Source organism: Labrus bergylta, chromosome 13 (genome assembly GCF_963930695.1).
Source record: "Labrus bergylta chromosome 13, fLabBer1.1, whole genome shotgun sequence".
Taxonomy (NCBI): Eukaryota; Metazoa; Chordata; class Actinopteri; order Labriformes; family Labridae; genus Labrus; species Labrus bergylta.
Window position 1 is genome coordinate 10,821,899 of NC_089207.1, and position 22,031 is coordinate 10,843,929.

The 22,031-nt window shown below is 40.3% G+C and overlaps 1 protein-coding gene across 2 annotated transcripts; it reads right to left on the minus strand.

Annotated features, from left to right (window-relative positions):
* Window positions 1-11,227: 11,227 nt before the first annotated feature.
* trim45 (tripartite motif containing 45) lies at window positions 11,228-21,836 on the minus strand. 2 transcript variants are annotated; one of them, XM_020632014.3, is made up of 8 exons: window positions 21,089-21,834; window positions 19,692-19,980; window positions 19,420-19,565; window positions 18,928-19,244; window positions 16,600-16,729; window positions 15,252-15,366; window positions 14,761-14,887; window positions 11,228-13,441 (listed from the first exon to the last, which is right to left on the minus strand). In XM_020632014.3, exons 1-8 carry the CDS (start codon window positions 21,619-21,621, stop codon window positions 13,287-13,289), a joined length of 1,812 nt encoding a protein of 603 aa, XP_020487670.2. In that variant the 5' UTR covers window positions 21,622-21,834; the 3' UTR covers window positions 11,228-13,286. The 2 variants fall into 2 exon arrangements, with proteins under 2 accessions (XP_020487670.2, XP_065818517.1); XM_065962445.1 differs by lacking the exon at window positions 11,228-13,441 and adding an exon at window positions 13,448-14,072 and having other exon boundaries at window positions 21,089-21,836.
* Between the last annotated feature and the right edge of the window lie 195 nt (window positions 21,837-22,031).

Genomic DNA, 22,031 nt, shown 5'->3' on the forward strand with positions numbered 1-22,031 from the left:
ATCCATTTTAAGGGGTTGGCTTTGTTTTTATTTTGCATGACAACTGTAATTTGCTTTCCAAAATGACTTTCCCCAGTTACCATTAATCATTGATTCACCAAGCTGACTAAACTAGCGCTAGCCTTATTTATAACATTTACCAACCTCACTCCTCTGTCACCCAGTAGGTACTTTGGGCTGCAAAGAAAGGCACATGATGTTTACAGCATCAAGCGTGGATCAATCACAACAAATTAAACTTTAACTCATGATAGCACTTGACAGTCAGTCTCCACCAACGCTGTCTCTGAAAAGGAGGATTTCTTCTCCCTTGATATTTCACTGTGAACACTCCATATTGAAGAAGAGCTTAGCAGGCAGTTAGTCTTCACTGGGACACTGTCAGCCCACATACCAAAGTGAGCTTTTCTCTGACAGGTAATCTATCCATGTGGAAAGTTCAACCATAATGACAGCCCTGCATTTTGCTGAGTGTGGCCAGCCTGCTGCTGAGTCCATTGGCTGGTCCTTGAGATGCCACCGGCTGCATCCTTGCTCTCAGCAGCACAGACCGGGCCGTGGGGACGTTTGATTTACTGGACACCGCTCAGTGAGTGAATTAGTTGCGATGCTGCGGCGTGCAGTGTCGTAATCACTGTGAGTCACCCTCGTTGCTCAGCGAAGAGGGCCGGTGAGGTTTGACGCCACGCCAGGGCTGGTGTGAGTGCATGGACACAAAAAAACACAACAACCAAAAGCTGAGCAGGCACAAAAAGCTGACAGAATCCAAATCATAGCCAAGTTTCAGAGAGGGGAGGATGTGTGATAGTGTGAAAAGAGAGGCTGTCCTTTGCTTCAAAGCATCTTTGATTATCATTGTCAGTGGGACAGAAGGCTGGACGTGGAGGGATTCATCACATATTTCGCACCAACAAAGAACAATGCTGCAAAAACAAAAGGTGCATTCTTTGCAGAAGGGAGGCAGAAAACTGAACAAAAGGAACACAAAAATCTTTGGAGGCCACAGCAAGCTATGAGAAGAATTTGTAAACATAGTAAACTTTCCTTTAGCTCTTTTCTTAACAGAATGTGCTGGTGAATTATGACAGTTTCAATTAATGAAAGCTTCAATGAATGATTTGCTGCAGCAGAGCACCTCAGGGTTCCAACCTGTCAGTGCTCAGGCAAGGAGAAAACTGCAACCAATGGACACTGCATGTGTGTGTGTGTGTGTGTGTGCGTGTGTGCGTGTGTGCGTGTGTGCGTGTGTGTGCGTGTGTGTGTGTGTGTGTGTGTGTGTGCGTGTGTGTGTGTCCATTGAGAAGATGTGTCTGAGTTTGTGTGTGTGTGAAGTGTCAATCCCATGCTCTAGTGGCCATAACTGCATATAGTGCTGAGGATGGGCTCCATGACACACTCTTGATTTTTGACATTCCACTTAATGGTGCACAGCGGCGCCTTTGACACGGCCAAGAACGGCGATTGTGTGTCCCCTGTAGAGAGTGAGGCATGATGGGAAGATAAACGCCGCTCTGTCCACATTGTCATGTCTTAAACAAAATCTTTTATGCATTAAAACATTCATAATTAAAAACAAACGAGGGAGGTGATAATGATTCCATCGCTTTTGGGACAGATTGTGCCAAAAGGCTAATCTGAATCATTCCAATTTTAAGTTATGATTTAATAGATCCCTTAAGACCCTTATACCACCCAATTTCAATGCCTTGTTCCCTTAAAGGTCTCTAAGAGTACAACATTCAATCTTGGAAAGTTTATACATTTACTTAAAACATACTCATTTTACTTGTAAGAGGTCTGAATATTAAGTTGGTGTTAAGTTTACAGAGACATGTCCCAATAATCTATTTATTTTTTAAGTTAGGGTATCACGTTTTTTATTTCTCTCTCTCTTTCTTTTCTGGTGTGTTTTCAGATGTGCTTTTAAAAAAAAAAAAATTACACGCATGAATATTTATGTGAATATATGTTGCTGCTGTAATTTTGTCAGCTTAGAGCGCCATAAAGTATTGTTCTGGAAACTCCATAGACTATAAGAAGCATGGACGTAGTCCCAGTGTCATCACCAATTTGTTTTTGTAGTGGACACGCTATCCTGTCAGTCAGACCAGTCAAGTGCCTATTTATGCACAACTCTTAAACTTAATATGAAAACAGAGGAATTATTAAAAACAAGAACTGTACAGTGTGTGAACAAATATAGACGTGAACCAGATTGTAAACATGTTTATTTCTGCTGTATAATTGGGAAATTTAGCATGAGTTTTTGATTGGACTTCCAGGGCTTTTCAGCCAGCCCCAAGTGGACACTCAAGACACTGCAGGTTTATGCACTTCCACATTGGCTTCATTAGGAGATTCCTACTTGGAGAAATCCCCTCTTCCACCTCTCACTTTCTTCTACTTGGCTTCCTACTTCCTGAAGGGGCGGAGCTTCAGAGCCAATAAAAGCAGCCAGCTGACTCTGTGACAACAACAGAGCTGACTGTCTGCATGTGGATTCCTCAATTCATTACCCCAATAGTTTGAACTGTGGTTGACCTGTAAGAGTCCTTTGGTTGTATTGTATTCGTAGTGTCCCAAGTAGTTTATGACTTATTTGCTGTATTCTGTTGTGTTTAGGATACATTCTCATTCCTGGATTCACATGTCAATGTTAAGGATGATAAATCATCTCTTTAAGATCATGAATTATAGCTTATAAATCATGATCTTTAGAATAATGCCATTTGTTATCTTTTTCCTACCATTTCAAAGTTTATTCCAGTCATCATTTTGTAGATAATTTTTTTTCCATTTCAAAGTGGCCCCGTTTTGGAAACTCCCCAAATGTGATCTGTGCAGATGAGATGAGACACAGAAACCCAAAGTGGCTTTCAGACACACTTAAACTCTGCATGAAATGAGAAGGAGAGAAAATGAAGATGACATGCAGAGATTAAGTTGGCCAAAATAAAGTGGAACCTCTAAATGCGGTTCCAAAATGAACGATTGGAGTAAAATGGAATTCAAAGAGTGTGTGTTTCTTCCCTTTAGTGCTGACTTGCAAGATTTTTATATAAAGTAGTGGGCTGCATATTTTCTTATCTATGAACCTTTCATTATGAAGAAATTGGGTGATGACTCAGAAAACAGAGTCAGTTTTTATAAAACTGGACTACAAACTAATCTTGAACATTTCCAAAAGTAATTTGAGTGTTAGGATGATTACTTTTAGAAGGATATAATCTTTTGAAAAACACACTGGCTACTATCAGAAGGAACTCTTTTGTGCAATATAGCGACACATATTTTTGGCTTGCAGTCGAGAGTAGTCTGCCGAAATTGAAGGAGAAAAGCAGTTTTTTATGCACTGTCCACTTGAAGTTATGAAGACTGTAAAAGATGACAATGATTTGAGAAATTGGATTTCTTATTTACAACTAACTGAAGGCTTGGATGTTATGTTTATTCATTGATTAGCAAAAAAATCAAATCTATTTGATTTTGAGTGTCCTGGCCAAGACAGGCAGCAGCACAGGTAACAAAGCTTCTGATGAACAAAAACATAGTATACGACAATTGAATACTAACCTTACCTGCATAGCTTTAAGGGCAAGTGACCTCTGTTCTACCACGCCCCTCTGTTAGGGGATGTGGCTCGGGCTTTCTCGCTCAATGTCCTATTGTTTACGGTGAAAAGGCAGACTCAGAGGGCAGAACAAACACCTAGCTGTGGGAGTGTCACCCTCCTGGGGGAGGGGTTACTGCCCTTTGTGATATCACAAAGGGAAAATCTCCAAATGGCCTGTTTGAGCACACATTTTCTTAAAAGTGGAGCAGGCAGAAGACACATACATATTTTTGCTAAGTTATAAAATCTGCATAAATCTGTTTTGTACAGTACAGTTTTTTTATTGATCAGCTACACCTAAATCACTACACATCTGCGTCTGATCACACACAGCTCCTCTTATTAAATCTTTGCTGTGTTCTTTTTCTTAGTCTCATTAAACTAGTTCAGATCTGTTGTTTCTCTCTGACTCTACATCCTGTTCTGCTGCACCCACACTGTGATCAATCACTTCTGTGCCATCGGAGTCTTATTGGAAAACGATTCGTAACCATTTAAAAAACACATCCTCTTCCACAATAACAGCCTTCAGTATCTCTGAAAATAAAGAGGAATCCAGTTAGAGATGAGGTTATCAAGCTGTCAGTGATTTATGGCTAAATAGGCTGGCAAAGGTGGGAGGACAAATTACACTTCTATAGCTTTCTGTTTACTTGCACTTTTTGGAGTTTCTGTCTGCCAGAGTGTACTTTTACTTTTAATTCATTATTTGAACTCTTGACTATTTCGTAAAGTTGCCTTAATTAATGCTACAGCAGCCAGTTGCAACAAAACACGTTTATCTTAGACAATATAGAGGAAATGTTACGTTACAGTAAAAAAAAAAGAATAATAATAATAAAGAGCTCAAACCAAAGCTTTCATGAAACAACAATACAACAGGTTTGTGGGAATTATGCTGGAGTTATAGCGAGATGCATAGGGAACCTTAAAAGATCATTTGTTACAGACTAAATAAGGTCATAAATGTCCACCTATTAACATGATATAACATGACTGCAGCATTTGGTGGGGGTTGATAGCTTGGCTGTGTAGAAAATCACACACACTACTCACTATGGAGTGAATATAGCATTTCATAGTGGTGCCCGAATTCTGAGTCTGCATTATCGTAGCCTATATATTGCACTCATTGTACACAGGGCATTGTGAAAAGTAGTGTACAACTAATGGTTACTATCCAAACAATGTTATACCATCATGCATTGGGGTTCAAAGATTTGTATGAGTGGGACGTGGCTGCTCTATCACAGCCAAAAGTAGCCCAAACAGAAACACAACACAGACACAAATTAATTTTATGCTTGGAGGGATTTTTTTACTGAAATCTAGACGCTGTCTTAATAAAGAGTAAAGATTTCTTAATGAGGTTTTGTTAGTTTTTCCTGATGATGATGTCAGGCAAGAGAGTCTGTAAGCACAAAGTAACGAGTTTGGCGCGAAAATGTTTCAATATATATTCAAAATTCAGTACGTTATGTATTAATTATTTCTGGTTATTTGTGACAGAATGATCAGATTAATATTAGTTAACACTGAAATTCATACTTTCATTTATTGTTCATTGTTGTGAAGCTGCGACAGCGATGTGGTCATTATTGGCGTCCAGTGTCCAAAATCATTTTCTTATTGTGCCGAATGAGTGTCCTATACAGTCAGAGAACTCCCTATGTAGGGACTTAGGGTGTGATTTTGGGCACAAACCTTGTCTTTAGTTCAATATTCTTCTGGTCTTGTTTCAAACCCTCCATGGTTTGATTCTGATTTTTGTACACCATATTTTGTGCTTAAGGTCTGCTGACTAGATGCTGTTAAAAAGTTCCTGAGCTCAGGACAAAGGCGGATGATGACTGTAAGCTCCAGAGCTGTGAAAGTAGGTCAGTGCCACTCCAGCTGAGTCAGCGCCATATCTTATAAAGCTTTAAAAGACCCACCTGTGCTGACTGGCATTGTTTCAACTTATTACTTCAGTGCTTATATTGTATACATTTGTTTGACTTTGATTTCAAATGGTCATTTTATTGGATTTGATGGCATTTTAGTGACTAATTTATTTATCAGACTGTATTTATGTTGTATTTTTCATACAAGTAAAAAGTAACTAACAGTGTAAAATGGACCTTTTCCTATTTGTAATTTAATACTCAATAATAGACGCTTTCAATAAGATAAAAACAGAAAAGCAATCATGAATCTTATCACTCACCATTTGGAAACTCCAAAGGGAGAATTAAAAATACAAAGACACATGAAAGTAGATCTTAATATACAAATAGTCACATTGACTTAAAGAGCATTTATATAATAGATTTTGAGCTTGTGCATGTTTAAAAATCCCTGAATCTCAGACTATTTTCTATCTACTTGAAGAAAACAATCAGGGCCCTTATAACTTTAGGATGCAGTTGGCTGGTGATATATCGGGTTACATGCAAAAAAAAAGTGCTGCAAACATGAGAAATCAAACTTTAACCCCTTTAAAAAGTAAGAATGGCTGTTGTCCTCTTATGCCATTAGCTGTTTTGACACACGCACTTCCGAAAATATCTGGTAAATTTCAGGCCAGCCAGCTCCTAAAATCTCTCTGAGTTATTTATTCACACATATCCCTCACAGTGTGACGTTTTCCCTGTCAGATGGGAGGGAGGTTTGTATCTCGGGAGGCAAGACATAACATAAAAATAATGTTGTGAAAGTCCAAGAGACAGGGGAAGCAGAGCCTGACTCTAAAATGACATGTTTTTCCTTTATATTATTACCACATGTAATTGGAGATATTCACAGTAAAGAAGATTAACGGGCGAGAAGAAAGACTATGAAGCAGCTTCATCACCTGCACAAAGCTCACACCAGTTTAGTGATATGAAAATCATCACCCCCTGCTTGCTCACTCGTAATGAATTTTCCTGAATATTTCCTGCTCATGCTGAAATTTTACTAGGAGGTTGGCAGGATAAAGTCTGTGTGGAATTTCAGCCATTTGCAGATTTTTAAGCATGTGTGAAAACAACACAGATTGAAAGTTTGTCCCTGCTGTCCTTTTATAATAACTGTATCTAATCAGCATTCTTACTTTACTTTTCTACAGTTTCTCTAAGTTTTAAAAGTTTATTTACCTCCTAGTATGCTTTTATTTTCTTAAATGCTTTGAGTTGCCTGTGTTTTTGAAGTTTGCTTTATAAATAAAGCTGCCTTGCTTTGTCTGCATACATACGCAGTAAGATAAATTAAGCCCAATTAAAGACAGGACTAAAAAAAGATCTTGATTTTGCTTTCAAAAATATCCACATTTTCTGCTGACCCCAAGTTCTCAGAGAAGAAAGTCTTATGTCGTCTAAAGTAGAAAAAGGTTCATGAAGATAAAAAGAGAAAAGCTTCAAAATATAACATCAAAATAAAATCAGAAAGAAATGCAGAAAATTTGCACCATGCATCCCAAATAAGCTAATTTAACCGACTTTGAATGCATTTTCGAGCATGCCCCAAAGAGGAGCCATTTGACAACAATCATATATCAAATTGACATATCACCTTCAGAATTTACAGCGATGGCTGAGGTGAAGGTTATTCCCCAACCTGCATTTACTAGTATAGGCTTTTGTTCATTAGCTTTATGTCCCTTCTTTTATAAATAACAAGATAGTTTTAAAACATAATGGCGGTTTTCTCATGTAACTCTTTCCATTTTTATGAAAACCAGCAAAACAATCATCCGCACTGATTTCATGTGTCTGTTTTTTAGTGTAATCTATGAAAACGGAGTCCCTCATGTTCCTCCATCAGCAGTGTGTATGTCCGTGTGTGTGTGATCTGAGACTCCAAACAAACAAGCTTCACTGGTTCTTAACAACTGCCGTTTATATCCCAATAAGTATATTACTGCCATGACTGTGGCCTAACCTCTTTGTCTCTAATCAGGTTACACTGTGTTCAACCTGCAAGACCTGCAGTCTCTCAGTGCATACAAGGTTACTATGAGGGAACATTCAGTCTTCTTGGACACATATAACTTGTATTTTTCTGAATGTAAAAGTGGCCTTTAGCTTCAATGCTTCCGGTGACCAAGACACAAGTGCTGCAGGGTTTGCCTCATTTGTTACGTAACATAGTCTAGAAACTAAACTCTGTGATGAATTATTGACACCAGGCTAATTTTAACAAATGTACATGAATTATTTACACACCGACACACTTACAATTCTGTTGAAGAGTTCAAGTTCTCAGAGCTGCGTTTACCAGGGTGTATTTCTGTTGACCTTCAATGTACAGTATGTGTATTTGTGTGTGTGTGTGTGTCCTGTCTTGACAATGATAGAGGTTGGTGCTGTTCCCTTGCAGTCCAGAGATAAAGTGTCTCCCAGAGATTGATGTCAGCTGCTGTCACAACTGTGTATTTAAGGTGACATGATGCTGTTAAATGTTCCAGCATCAAAAATAGTTTATTTCTTTGTGTGTCTCCTAGTTTAAAGGCAAAATCATTTTTTAGATGTATTAAAAAGGAATATGAAGACGTGTTTTTTCTTTGCAATTTGATGAGTTTTGGACCTATTTAAGGAAGATATTTAATTCAGCAAGCGTTGTAGATGTGGGTCAGAAGACCTAACACATTTGGGGCGCAGTGGTTAGTGCGTGCGCCCCATGTATGGAGGCTGTGGTTCTCCAAACGGGCGGCCCAGGTTCCTGTGGCTCCTTTCCCGCTCCTCTCTCTCCCTGATTTACAACTCTATCCACTGTCTTATCTCTGCATTAAAGGAACCAAAAATCTCAAAGATAAATCTTTAAAAAAAAAAGAAATAAAAAGAATGACAAAATATAACAAGGTACAAATACAAATACAAATACAAAATTACATGGAAATAATATGCAAATATATAATGAAGTGAGAATGCAAAATACATCATGCAAGATTCAGATCTAAAATTAATCAGATAATTTTTGAATCTTATAAAACATAAATTATCATATGCTGTTTTTATATCTTTTGTCGTCCTAAATGCATATAAACTTAAATATACAGTAAAGACTAAATGACTTCACGTGTCAATATTATAGAATTTGTTATTGTTGAAATAAATCACATGTGCTTTATTATTATGAAATATAAAGACAATCATTTTTAGATTTTCTCCAGTGCTTTGTGTCCTTGAAGTTGCTCCTTTCTCTTCCCTGTTGGGATGAGGTAAGCCAAATTTAAGGTCAACCGCAGCTGAACTTTCTATCACTCTCTGTATACACGTGTAACAGACAAACCGTGGAAACATAAAAAGCACAAAATGTGAAAGATTGAGTGTTAGAAAAGATGTCTTGAGCCTGTGAGACAATATTGTATCATGATCGTTGGTTCTCTCAATTACAAGCTACATCGGTTGAGGGCTCAATGGCGGGTGAAGGAGGTTTATGAGGTCTGGCATAAGTCCTTTTCTCTGCGGTAAGCATCTTGATTTGTGTGTCTGTGTGTGTGTGTGTGCGCATGTTTGTATCTAGAGTGTTACTGGGTCCAGACGGTTCCACTAATGTTAGGAGGTCCCCTCTTTGACGGGTAGACATCACTCAGTCCTGCAAAGTCTGATCTGGGGCAACTTAAAAAACACTTTAAGGCAAATTAGAAACATTTTAAACAATTTTTTAGTGAGCAGAAACAGACGTCCACACTTGATCTTGTAGATTGATGGTCCACTGTTTGTAATATATACAAGAATGTGTGTGTTAGGCGTCTTAATTCTTACAGGTTTGCGTTTGCTGAGAGACGATAGTGAGAGAAGGGAATGGGAAATTAATAATAAATACAGGCGGAGATCAACTCTATCATCACAAACACACCTGTGCTTACATACTGAAGGTTTCAAGTTTGCGTCTGTGTGACATTGATGGTACAGACGGTTCAGCTGCAGTATGGGAGCCCCCCCCCCCCCTTTGATCCTTCAAGTCCCCTCTTGGCAACTTCTTTAAAAAAATGATTCAAAACACATTAGAAGTTGTGTTATGGTAAAAGATCTTCACAGTGAATGTTCTAGTATTTCTTATTTATTTTCACAATTTACCCGAAACAGACGTCCACGCTGGGACAGTTTAGCTGCATTGTCCTCTGTTGGTGAAGCAAACATGTATGTGTGTGTGTTAAAGGGCTCACTTTGTACATGATTGAGTTCAGAGAGAAGCGAGTGAGAGACGGAAATGAGAAATCTGTAATAAGGGAAGGTTTTGAACCAGTCTTTCATCTTTAACCCACATCTGCCTTCACATAATAGAAATTTGAAGTTTGTGTGTGTGCGTAGGTGTGTCCTTATCCCACAAGTGACCTCCAATTTCCAGATTTAACTGAATGAAGGTCTGTTAATCAATCATTTCCAATTTGCTTAGGCTGAACAATCACTGTGTTTGATTAAGCAGTGTCACCGGTGCTGACATCGCTGGTATAACTTCCTCCGTGATGGCTTTTCCTGAAACAGGTCTCCATTCATCAAACATTTATATGAGGAGAGTCAATCTTCAGCCGCTTAAGACATTTTCCATGATAATGCAGTATTCATCAGGAGCCTCTTAGCTGAGGATCATTACGGTAAAGGCAGCTTTAGAGAACGGTGATTATGAATGATTTGTAGGAACAAGCGGGGTAACATAAAGCTGCAGGCAGAGGGGACATGATAATCACAACTGGAAGAACAAGGACAGAAAATATAGCTCTCTCCTGCCATCTGGTGGTTTGGAGAGGGACTTACAAATTAATACAGAGTTACAGGTTGCCATGTCAGTGTTTAAATGTACAGTCTATAAGGGTTTGACTTCAGTCCTTTGTCACGTTTTCTTTAAATGAACATAAATGTGTGAACACAATTCTAGTTCAAGCTTACTTTTCAAACTATTTTTTCTGCTCCACGTTTACAGTTTCAATTTAACCACCCACTACGATCACTCAAAGTTTATCGTGAAATATTCAAGAAAATGTATAAAATGTTAAAAATGTTCCCCTCTATGCAAAAAATGCTAAACACAATAACCACCATACACGTGGAACTAAGGCGTGATGATGATGGGAGAACATTTCATGTGTCACCCTGCAGAGAAACAAAATATAGTTTCAGCTCTAAGGGGAAGAACTGTATTTATACTTCAGCTTGCAGCTACGTGTTATTTATTTGTGATATTGTACCTATGCAATGATGGTGGTGAATGTGTACATGCTCACTAATTTTGCAAACATTGTCCAAAAAGAGTACATTTGTTCCTTGTTTTTGTGGTTTGGGGGGAGGGGGTGCTATTAAGCTTTATTCTTGTGTATGCCTCTGCACACATTTCAAAACACTTAGTAAACCCGTTTTTAAAAGTTCTATACAAATACAGCATTTTGATATAGCACTATATGACTATATATCACTATATTCCTAATTTAATAAAGGTCATATAAGAGCATAATCCATTTGTTTTTTTCCATTACAAACTTTCCATTTGACATATTCTGATGATATTGATAGTTTAGGAGGATTCTTTGAATATGTATCGTACACAATAAGACACTTATTGCAGTTAGTGGAATATTCTTTTTTTCTTTATTTCATAATTACTTAGCAGGAATGAAGTCTATTCAGAAATACGACAAAACACGTAACGGCAGGCTATGTGAAATGAGTGTGTTTATTTTGCTTGTACAGGCGTAACAGTTCAGTAAGTAAACATTTGTAAGATAATAAAACATAGCACGAGTACACACTCGGATGAATTGATGGATGTACGAAATTCAAAAAGCAGCATAACACAAAAGAATGAGATTTGTCGTAATGTCAAGTATTTGCATAGTTCTATTTTACTATCATCTTACAAAAAAAATACACAAAGGCATTCAACAGCTCATTCCAAACTTTACATTTGTGTTTCTACGTCAAAACTGTTACCAAGCGTGAGGGACCAAATATTATGGTTTACAAAAAACAACAATATAGTTATCGTTATGAACAGTCTTTGAATAATCCAGTGGAAATGAAAGCTACATTGAAAGCTGTTTACCAGCTCCGGACATCCTTAAAGAATTAATCATAAGTAGAAATCATTGTATGTACTCACCTTTCTATTCTTATTTTTTTTTTAAACAAACTGTATCTTCACATAGATAGCACCATGAAAATAGCACGTGTGTTAGCATGTGGTTATTTTCATTAGTAAAGTATTAGTATTAGAAGTTTTAAACTTCTTTACAAGACAATAACTATCAAGTTGACGTTACTTGTTAATATAAATTGATAATAATAATAAAAAAGTAATAACATGAAGTAAAACAAAAGATATGATTGGTGGATTTTCAAATATACAACGATCAGTGCAGATGATAATTTTATTGTTCACAAGTTTCAGCATCATTATTGTATTTGAGGCACTTCTTTTTGATTTAATGTATAAAAACGGAAAAATATTAAAGGGGACATATTAGGAAAAATCCACTTTTACAGTGTTTTTGAACATATATTTGGCTAACCTGAGTGTCTACCGACCCACAAAATGTGAAATAAACCCATCTAGTCCTTTGTTTGTGGTCTGCATAACTCTTAGAACACAGAGAAAAATGCTCCGTTACAAATTTGCTCTCTTTGTGACATCACAGTGGGATTCTGGTAAGAAAAAATACCCTCCCCTCCCCTGGCTTTTGCACAAGTCTGCCATTTTTAATTCTCACAGAGGAGTGATGTCTACGGGGAAAACTCAAGGGGGAGCTCATCGCATTTAAAGAGACACACACACCAAAACGGAGCGTTCTGAGAGAGCTGGTTTATACAGGGTCACTAACCTCCTCTGGTGCTTGATTAATGTTATATTTTGACTAAAGCACAGCACAGATGTTTCATTTAGACCACAGGGGAGTGTTTGAAAAGGGGGAAAGGGGTTAAATATGTCCCCTTTGAAGAGAGAATATTGTGTAAAACTAAAAAAATTGTGAAAAATGTCTCTTCTTCAAGGTGCCCTAAAGCGGATTTTAACACATTTCATTCAGAAGGAGAAACATGCAGCTGTGTAGGAGTATGTATTTTATTACTCCTGCCTCTTTCTTCTTCTCTGCCTCCTTTGTTAAAAGGCACTTCACAACAAGTTTATGCTTGGTTTTAAAATACGTCTTTGGACTTCCACATGTAGGAATGACATCAACCGAAAAACAAAGACTATGTCCTCCTATCTCAGGACCCTGAATAGCCGGCACATGTATTTTAGTTCTCAAAATGATAATTCCTTTGCTGAAGGACTGACATATACTGTAAACTATGAGCTGAGGCCTTAACCTTCCAGTAGAGGTGATGTAGGAAGTAGCAAAATCTGAACTTAAGTGTCTGTCCCTCTTAGGAGGTTATAGAAACAGGTGTGAACAGGGGAATCTGGGTTATCTACTTGTATAAAAGATAACCAAACACATTTTAAAACCAAGGGTAAATGGTCCAAATAATTCAAGCCTTTAGGTGTTTGAATTTGTGTCCATAGTCCATAATGGTAAAAAGACTTCATCTATCGGTTACCAGTCAGTCTCACACAGAGACTTCGATGTCCTGCTTCAGTCCCTGTGTCCTCAGAGCTTCAGTTTCCATGTCTGCCTGAGATTTATACCCCAAACCTTTAGCTGTTGCTCTAACCTTTTTGTTGCTGCCATCTGTTATTAACTTGCCTCATCACGACAGGTCTCACCTGTGTGTCCCCTTCACAGTTCCACGGTCCGTAAGTGACCACGAGGTGAAACTGCAGCCAACACACTCTCAGGCAAACACTCAGACTCCTCCGTGGTGCTGCCGCAACAAGACCAGTGGGGCTTCCCGGGGTGTCCTTTGTGACCGTGACCGCAGCCTTTAAATCCTCCTGCAGACCAACCAGAAGCAAAACAGACATGAAAACAGGAACAGATTTAGGGTTTTAAAGTCCTCTAGTATGAATAGGAATGAAAAAAATTTCTTGTTTTATATTGCAAATTTAGTGTCCTACTTTTTAAAAATCATGAGCCAGAAAGCATGCGCAGGTGCCAGTAAATAATTTCATATTTTTATAAAAGGAAACCCACACAAATGACAGTGTCGAGTCTTGAAATGTTCAACGACAGACTGTATAAAAAGATCGATGACATGACAGCATCCCAAAAGTGAAGCCAAAACATTTGGCGCTCCCCCTATTGACTGGCTGCAGTATAGGTCACAAGCTCCACCTCCTCTTCCATGTTAACAGATGGGAAACTGATCAAGCTAATAAATCAAAATACAGGTCAAATTCATTTTCCTCAAACATGGTTTCTGTCATTATAGTTGGTTCTTATGTTGACTTATGTACGAGTATTTTTCAAGTATTTATTGGGGCGACATTTTGGCTTCACGTTTGAACAACGGGAGGACTGCTGTTCATCTGTATACAGTTAATGTGTTCAAACCTTGAAGAAGGTTGACAGGAGGCAAAATAAGGGTTTAGGGAAACACTTACTTCTACAGTTGAATGATTACACCTGGAAGGAAAATGTTCCATTCACAAACTGTTTTCCCACAGAATGACAATGAAACTGTGGTCGAGACTTTAGATATATTTCTAGATTTAACATTTAAAAAACACAAATTATATCAAAACAACTGCAAAGGTAATAAATACTCACAGAAGGGATAAAATACCTCCCTACAGAAGACAGAACATGTATGCATAGGGTAGAGCTGCCAGGGGAAATAGTCCACGGACAAGAAGTTTCTTCAAGGCGTTACTTAGACATTATTCATGAATTGCATTGACCAACAATCTTGAAGTCTATGAGGCTGATAGGGTCATTTTTAAGGATATTCCTTCCAGGCAATTCAGGGAAATCACATTCAAGAAAACAGGGCGTCTGACTGTATGGAGTAACATAATGCCTTCACAGTGATCTGTTAACAGAATGGAGGCATGAAACAATTATATTAAATATGACGACAGGTAGAATAAAGACATCAGATTAAAGCACACAAGGAAAGTCTGATTTTTTTTAAATAACTGAATTCAGTCTGTCAAAATGTCGAAGATAAAAGTGTTAACTGTGGATCCAAATTGTTCTTCCATTTGTTGATTCTCCATGATCCTCTTCAAGCCAAACCATGTTTGTCATGTTTGTTCATTGTGATAAACTGAATGTAAACTGTGCAGACATTTGTGAGATTTCCTCTTTGTACCTGGCATGGTTCCTGGGCAGCCACAGCGAGCCTCTTTGGCTCCTCCGCTGGAGCAGAAGGAGCAGCAGTGAAACGTCCCGCTGTGACGCCTCAGCTTCCTCTTCACAGTCAGAGTAAACGGAGAACCCTGCAGGAACGATTCAGGCAGACACAAGGCTACATTTAATAAAAACAGAGAGGTGATAACTCAGGATGTCAGTCATGTATTTATCAAGCATCCCAGCAAGTGAATTTAACATCAGAGCAGCCATACAAAGTCTGTTTAATTTGTTTTTGCCTGGAGAAAATTTCATCTACTCGTGTTTAATTTGTCAGGATGATGAAAGCAGCCCTGAGGCGGTGCACTGTGAGCTGCTCGCAAAGCCACAACTCACAACTCCAACCAAACGTTACACTATCTGACCATACCAGCTGCAAGACTTCATGATTAATAATGTATAGAGAAGAGAAAATACAGTACTACAATCTATTTTGTTGTTTCGTTTTCCTACCTTGACATGTTGGGCTTTGACACAAACCCACACTGAGTAGACTCCTTGCTCTTTAGGTGTGTAAGAGACACGGTACGATCCATCACTGTTGTCAACCACTGACGTCTCCAACTTGCTGAAGGAAAACGTAACAAACCATCTTATTAACACACTCTGAGAACAAAGAACTGGTGACCCATTGTTTTATCCCATCTCAGAAAGTAACTATTTTGAGCTTACACAGTTTGCACCCAAATCAACAACAATATCTTATCCTCCTTTATCTCACTCTTAGATCTCTTGTTGACACAATTGAGCGGGAGAGGTTCACCAACATTGGATCATCACCTTTGCCTAAGTGTCCAGACTTTTATCAACCAAAGGAGCGAAGCCCAACCTTCTGAAAACGGCCTAGTCCTGGGACTTGAGGGTCGACATGGTGTGAAGACTGCAGTTTTTCTGGAGGTGGTGACAACTAACCACCGCCCAGGTCATTGTATTGTGCTCAACCAAGGGCAAGATAATTGTTCTTATCAAACTGACAGTGCTGTGGGAGGAGGGTTGCAGAGAGGCCAGTGAGAGAAATGCCTTAAAAGTATCAGTCCCTGGTTTAGGAATGCAAGGACAAAGGATGGCAGGCATGGTTGTCCCCTGTGGAAATTGGTTATAAAGATTTTCCTGCCAAGTCAGCCTGGCCATTCTCCTCAGCTCTGGGACTAGATGAAAGGGGCAAGAAAGAAGCAGCGGGCAGCATGAGGGAGGATATGGAGCCTCCTGCTGGATATGGAGTAGAAGGGAGGAGGGATTCTGGAGGTTAGGGGCGGACAGGAAGTGATTAGTCCATCACTGCCAGCCCACTAACCAGAGTGTTGTGGTTAAGGGTGGAAACACTAAGTGATGGTTGGGTACTACCTGATGACATCCGCTCCTGGCTGAAGTCTACATATACCTCTTAAGGTATCTGGAGTTTGCCCCCAACAGGTGTCTGTCCCAAGTAGGATGATTTGTCAACTGATCATTCCAAATAATATGCTCAGAAAACCGATCTCATTTTGACTTCCCCTGCAGAGGGACAACATCACCTCTTTGTATGTCGCTGAAGATCGTTTAATCGAAATGGCAAAAACTGAGAAAAATTTATTTTTGTGATTCTAGAGGAACCTTTAAAGGTGCATCAATGGAGATGACAAGAAAGGATTTAATCACAAATTAGAAAAAGACATTGTGTGATGAATTTACATTTATTGTGAACAGTAAGATGGCTGCACAGATAGCGCCCCCTGTGCCTTTTTTTCCAGGACAATTCCTTTTTCCTGTTACTGGGTAAATAAATAAAATTATTCAAAAGCTAAAACTGTCCTTCACTCACCTGTTCTTCTTCTCCTTGTGAACAATGCTGACCAGGACGTTCTCGCCCCCTCGTGACACCTGCTCCCCCGCCGAGTCTCTGCACACCAGGGTGAAGTAACCCGGCTGCCCCTCCTCTGCCCTCTGTACACCTGTGACCAAAAGAGGTTAGAGGTTAGAGGTCATACTGGTGCGCGTAAAAACACACAAATACAATACATATGCAAAGTATTGACTTAAACACATCCACATTTCTTTAATCACGCCTTGGACATGTGTGCATTTATGGACATAAACAAAAACCAGCTGAACTTGAAGCAGGAAGTTTTTTTCTTAGCAAAAACAAAGACAGAAAATCTTGGGCACTTTTTTTTAAACCCAAATGTAAAAGCACCAACTCCCAGTAAGGTTGCACTTAGTACATTTAACTTACTAGTCTATTAACCATTTTCATAACCAACCGAGTCTTTATTAAGTCCTTAAAATGTCAAGTAGTCAGAAGACTAGAAAAGCAGTCTACAAGCTCAATTCCATTTACCATTTATCAGCCAAACATCTGAAAATCACCTGTTAAATCAGTGACAGGAGAGGAATGGCGTTGTAACCTCGGACCTTAAATGATTGAAAATGCTGCCTCTTCTCAAACAAACAATTGCTGCTAACGCCGCCGGTGGAACTTAAATATTCCAGCAAGACAAATTTCATGGCGTGGATGTCTGGTAAAACAGGCTGCCGGGAGACAAGACGACAACAAAGAGACAAAGACCACACAGCCTACAGACAGACAGTAGATTTGGCGATTAAATGATTCTATTAAACTTTAAAAATCACCTTCAAAGCATATATTTAAATCAAAAATGAGAATATTCCTTTACATTTGGGCTACCTCTCCTCAAAAACAAGATCAGGGACAGTTCTTCTTGCATCGCTTAAATCCTCCTTCTGCCGCTGCAACAAGTACTACAATTTGCACGGCTGTTCTTTTCTTACCATCACCGCTGCTCTAATAGGTGTGAATTATCTGTGAATTTGTACGTGTGCTTGCTAATCCGAGTAAACCCAGCAGCTGTTACCATTACAGACGCAGCTGTTCTGTCCCCCTTTTCACCTGTTGCTGTGCAGCCTCGTCGTCAAAATCCACCTCTTCATACCCTCTTATCACACACATACCCACACAGACACACAAACTGGACAGTCCTCCATATCTGTTGTCCAACACACAAATGTACCTCAACATGAAAGGGTTAAACAACTTAATGGAAGCAAAAAAAGAAGAAGCTTTAAACACACTTTAGTACAAAAGCAAACACAAAAACAAAGTGTGGATGAATGGAAAGTTCACTGCTGGACATTTGGCTTTATAAGGTTACAGTTTATAACGGACTCTAGCAAATGTCACACAATGTCAGCACGTTACTTTTATTTGCTGTGGGTTTCCATTTCCCGCACAGGTAATCACGTCTTAAAGCCAAGTCTTTCACAGGAATGAGCTGCTACAAATCTTGTCTTTGTGTGTGTGTGTGTGTGTGTGTGTGTGTGTCAGTGTAAACACCCCCCTCAATGCACTGCCTCAAGGCTTGCTCAGTCACCTCAACATTCCTTCAGTCTCACAGGAATTTCTGCCTCTGAACCAAAGCAGTAAGGTAACAACAGTGTTTGTCTGCTCCTGGAGAACTCAGTCTACACGGTCCTCACCCTCTCCACCGCATCTTCACCCTCTCCACCACGTCCTTACCCGACTCCCTCCACAGCCTGCCTGCAACGTCTCCCACAGGGGGGATCTCTAGAAATAGTTGCCAGGCTTTTGACAAATAAATATCCATCAAAAAAGTTTGTCTGGGTGACAATAATAAACTCGTAAAAGTTCAAAATGAATTCAAAACCCACATGATGATACACCTGTTTACACACACGGATACTTTTATAACTAGGAAGAAAAAGGAGATCAGATATCTGAAAGATAAGAACGGAGATAATCTGTCAATAAATCCCATGAAATCTCCCAAATAAACCAAAGGTGTAAGTCTGTCCCGTCAGCACTGTTCTCTGCTAACGTTCCCCTGTGAATCACAGGCCTGAGTTCATTAGTTACAATAAAGGAGGTCATCTTTAATTGTTTGCCTATATTGGACAGGACAGCTGAAGAGAGACAGGAAGTGTGGGGGATGACGTGCAGCAAAGGGCTGAGGTTGGATTCGAAACCCACAGCCGCTGCTATGAGGACTATAGCCATCATACACGGGGCAAGCTTCTTAACCATCTGGCTATCGGCGTCCCAACCTTTCAATCTTAATTACCCAAAAATTAAAAGCCCTTTGTTTCCTTTTTCTGTCACTTCTGATTGGTCTACCTTCGCCGTCGACGGTGCACTTGCTGAGGTCCATCGTCTTAGAGTTGATCACTCCCACCACCGGGTAGCCCTCCACCTCCCCCGCCGGCTCCCTGGGCAGGAAGCTGATGCTGCCGCTGTCATCGGGGGTGAAAGCTGCCGGGTGGGGGTTGTAGCTGCCCTCTGCCAGGCTCGTGAGTCTCCTCAGGGTCACTCCTTTGGCGCTGAGGATCTCAGCGTCTGAGCCGCAGCTCAGGAGACGCTCTGCGAACTCAACACCGCCGCCGACGTCCAGCAGAGCCTGCTGAAGCTGAGCCCTCTGCAGGTGGAGCTGGTTCCTGTTGGACGAGGACAGCCGCAGTTACAAATGGAGTCTCCCATGAGGTTTTTTCACACAATAAATCCACATGGCCTGAGGAGAGAGAACATGCAGTATCTTTTTCTCTGAAATGTAATGTGACTAATGTAGCTTTGAAGACACTCAGGTCAGGTTATTGGCAACGTTTGTCGTACCTGCGCTGCACACGGAGCTCCTCCAGGCGGCGCAGCAGAGACAGGCAGTGAGCCTCCACAGCGCTGGCGTAGGCTCGCGCAAACGTCCTTACTTCGTTTGCTGTTGCATCCACCCGTGCCTGCAAAGCCTCCTGGGATATGTCCACCTGTAATTTAATTCTTTTCGTTTTAGTTGAATAATGATATTGTGTGGATTCAGTGTGTAATAGGAAGCTGTATATTTGACATATTTTGACCCCTCAACAGTACAATCAGTCTCAAATCTGTTTTACATTCTGCAGCGAGTCCTTGAGAAGCTCGAGACGAGGTCGAAGGCGCACAGCGACCAGCTCTCGGATGCGGTCTCCGTGGCGATCGATGACATCGCTGGTGGGGGTGCAGCGGTGGTCACGGTGCAGCGTCGCTGAGCACTCCAGGCAGACAGGCAGGTCGCAGGGCTGACAGAAGAGCCGGAGCTCCTGGCCCGGGTGGAGGGGGCAGAGGACGGGACGACACAGACGACCCCGAGACTTCAGCTCCTCCAGACGCTGTACGGAGTGAGATGCTGTTCGCTTCTGACGCCTGCAGAGGGGAGAGAAAACATGTACAGACACATGCATGAGTACCAGACTATACAATGGAATAGAAAACCATGTAATAGAACCTAACACATGCTGTGTGTCTGTCAGTGGAAGTACTAAACAAGGTAGAACTTAAATTACCTGTTAGGCCTGAGTAGAACAGAAAAGATCTGAATATATTACAGACTATTCACAATCAAATCTTGCAGTCTGGTGTGTCACTTAATGTGACAATTTAGAAAACATAACTGCATTTTATGTATCATGTTACATCAGCATATTTTGCACGATGCACCAATGCACTGTTTCATGTTTAGTCATGTACATATTAGTCTTTTCTCATTATGTTTATTGTTGATATTTAATGTTGTACCTTAAGAGAGCACAGTTCACCGAAGTTAAATTCCTTGTGTGTGTAAGCATACCTGGCCAATAAATCTGATTCTGAAAGTTAAAAATGAGGCTCGATTTTGGACTGACTAAAGATATTTCAGGATATTTCCAGTGTTACAGCTTAAACTGATAAAAAAAAAAAAAAAAAAGGAAAAGACCTGATAGATTTATCACCACCAATGATAAATATTATAGACAAGAACCAAACAGAAACTACCTGTGTTAGACAAAAACAAAACCTACCCCTCCTGTAAACACAGGATTGGATTAAAATAGAACCGATTCTGCTTTTGGCTGGACAAAGGAACTTTAGAAACATTAGGAAGCAAAACAAATCAAAATGTAGTTTATTGAGCAAAGCAGCAAAGAATACAATGAAACAAAAAAAAATGCAAGTGGTTTGCGTTCACAATGTACAGATGCTGTAGTCCTCGAAGCAGGCGGCCCGGGTTTGAATCCAACCTGTGGATACTTTCACACATGTCATTCCCGACACTCTCTCTCTCTGATTTCCAAATCTTCCACTCTACTGTCACACCAATAAAGGCCCAAAAAGCCTAAAAATCAATCTTTAAAAACCCAATAATGACAGAATACCATAGAAACATGACATGCAAAACAGACTAGAAAACACAAAACAAAAGGTATAGTGTGCAGAATATCATAGACGTACATAACTTTACCCACTATAACTAATAGAATAGAACAGACTTCACCTGTGTGCCTGGCAGCAGAACTCGCACAGGTTGACGCTGCAGACCTCGCAGCGGCTCTCGGCGCTCCCTTCCCCGCAAAGGTCGCAACCCAGCGGGCCGTTCGTCAACAGGGTCTCCAGAAACACTTCATCCAGAGCGAGGTGGTCGGTGCTCAGCCCCTGAGGTCCGGACGGGGGGAGGTCCACCTCGGAGTCACACTGCGGGCAGAGGACCGTGACGGTGACGGCGGGTCGGTCCTCTTCCACACCCGTCCTGACCTCCGGAGAGTCCCGGCGCGAGGAGGAGGACACCGAGAAGGGCTCCAGCTGGCAGATACAGTCCGAGCAGAAGGTGTGCAGACAGGGGAGGATTTTAGGGTCCCGGTACAGGCGTTTACACACGTTACAAAACGCTTTTGGATTCACTATTGTTCCGTTTAGTTCGAGATCCGAGTTGAACGTCGGTTGTTCCCCGTTTTCTGCCTTTTCGGATCGAGACATTTTGAGTTTGTGGAGACTTCTGGTGCCAAAAAACAAACCAGTAACTACCACCATGAAACCCCCCCGAGCTCCACAAACCTGGCCCAACTCAAAGAAAACTTATTTTAAAACCCTCTTCTGTGTGAAAACCATCATATTAACGTTAAACATCATATTTGTACATTGTGAAAAAAGCAAACTTATGTGAATCTTATGCAGGTAAAGTCTCACTTTTCTTCGAAAAAGTGTGTGATGCGTTCAAAGACCGGTGGGACATAGGACACCTCGCTCACTACCGGACCAATAGGAAGCTTCTCGCTGACTTCTGGGGTTGGTCCAAAGACGTCCCAGGACTCTTTAACAGCAGTCTGTGACTTTGACTGACCCCATCTACTGGCAGGAGAAATAAACATGTTTTTTTTTGTTTTTTTTAATCATTTTCTAAGGAAGGCTGCTGTCCTTTTTTATAACAATGCAGTGTTCAA

What these genes read in the sequence shown, in the direction of transcription:
- trim45 (XM_020632014.3), bottom strand. Translation starts at nt 21,621, where the DNA reads ATGGTGGTAGTTACTGGTTTGTTTTTTGGCACCAGAAGTCTCCACAAA. An exon ending in CACAAGGAGAAGAAGAACAG is followed by an intron (nt 15,367 to 16,599) that starts GTGAGTGAAGGA and finishes GTTTTCCTTCAG; the next exon opens with CAAGTTGGAGACGTCAGTGG. An exon ending in TCAAAGCCCAACATGTCAAG is followed by an intron (nt 14,888 to 15,251) that starts GTAGGAAAACGA and finishes TCGTTCCTGCAG; the next exon opens with GGTTCTCCGTTTACTCTGAC.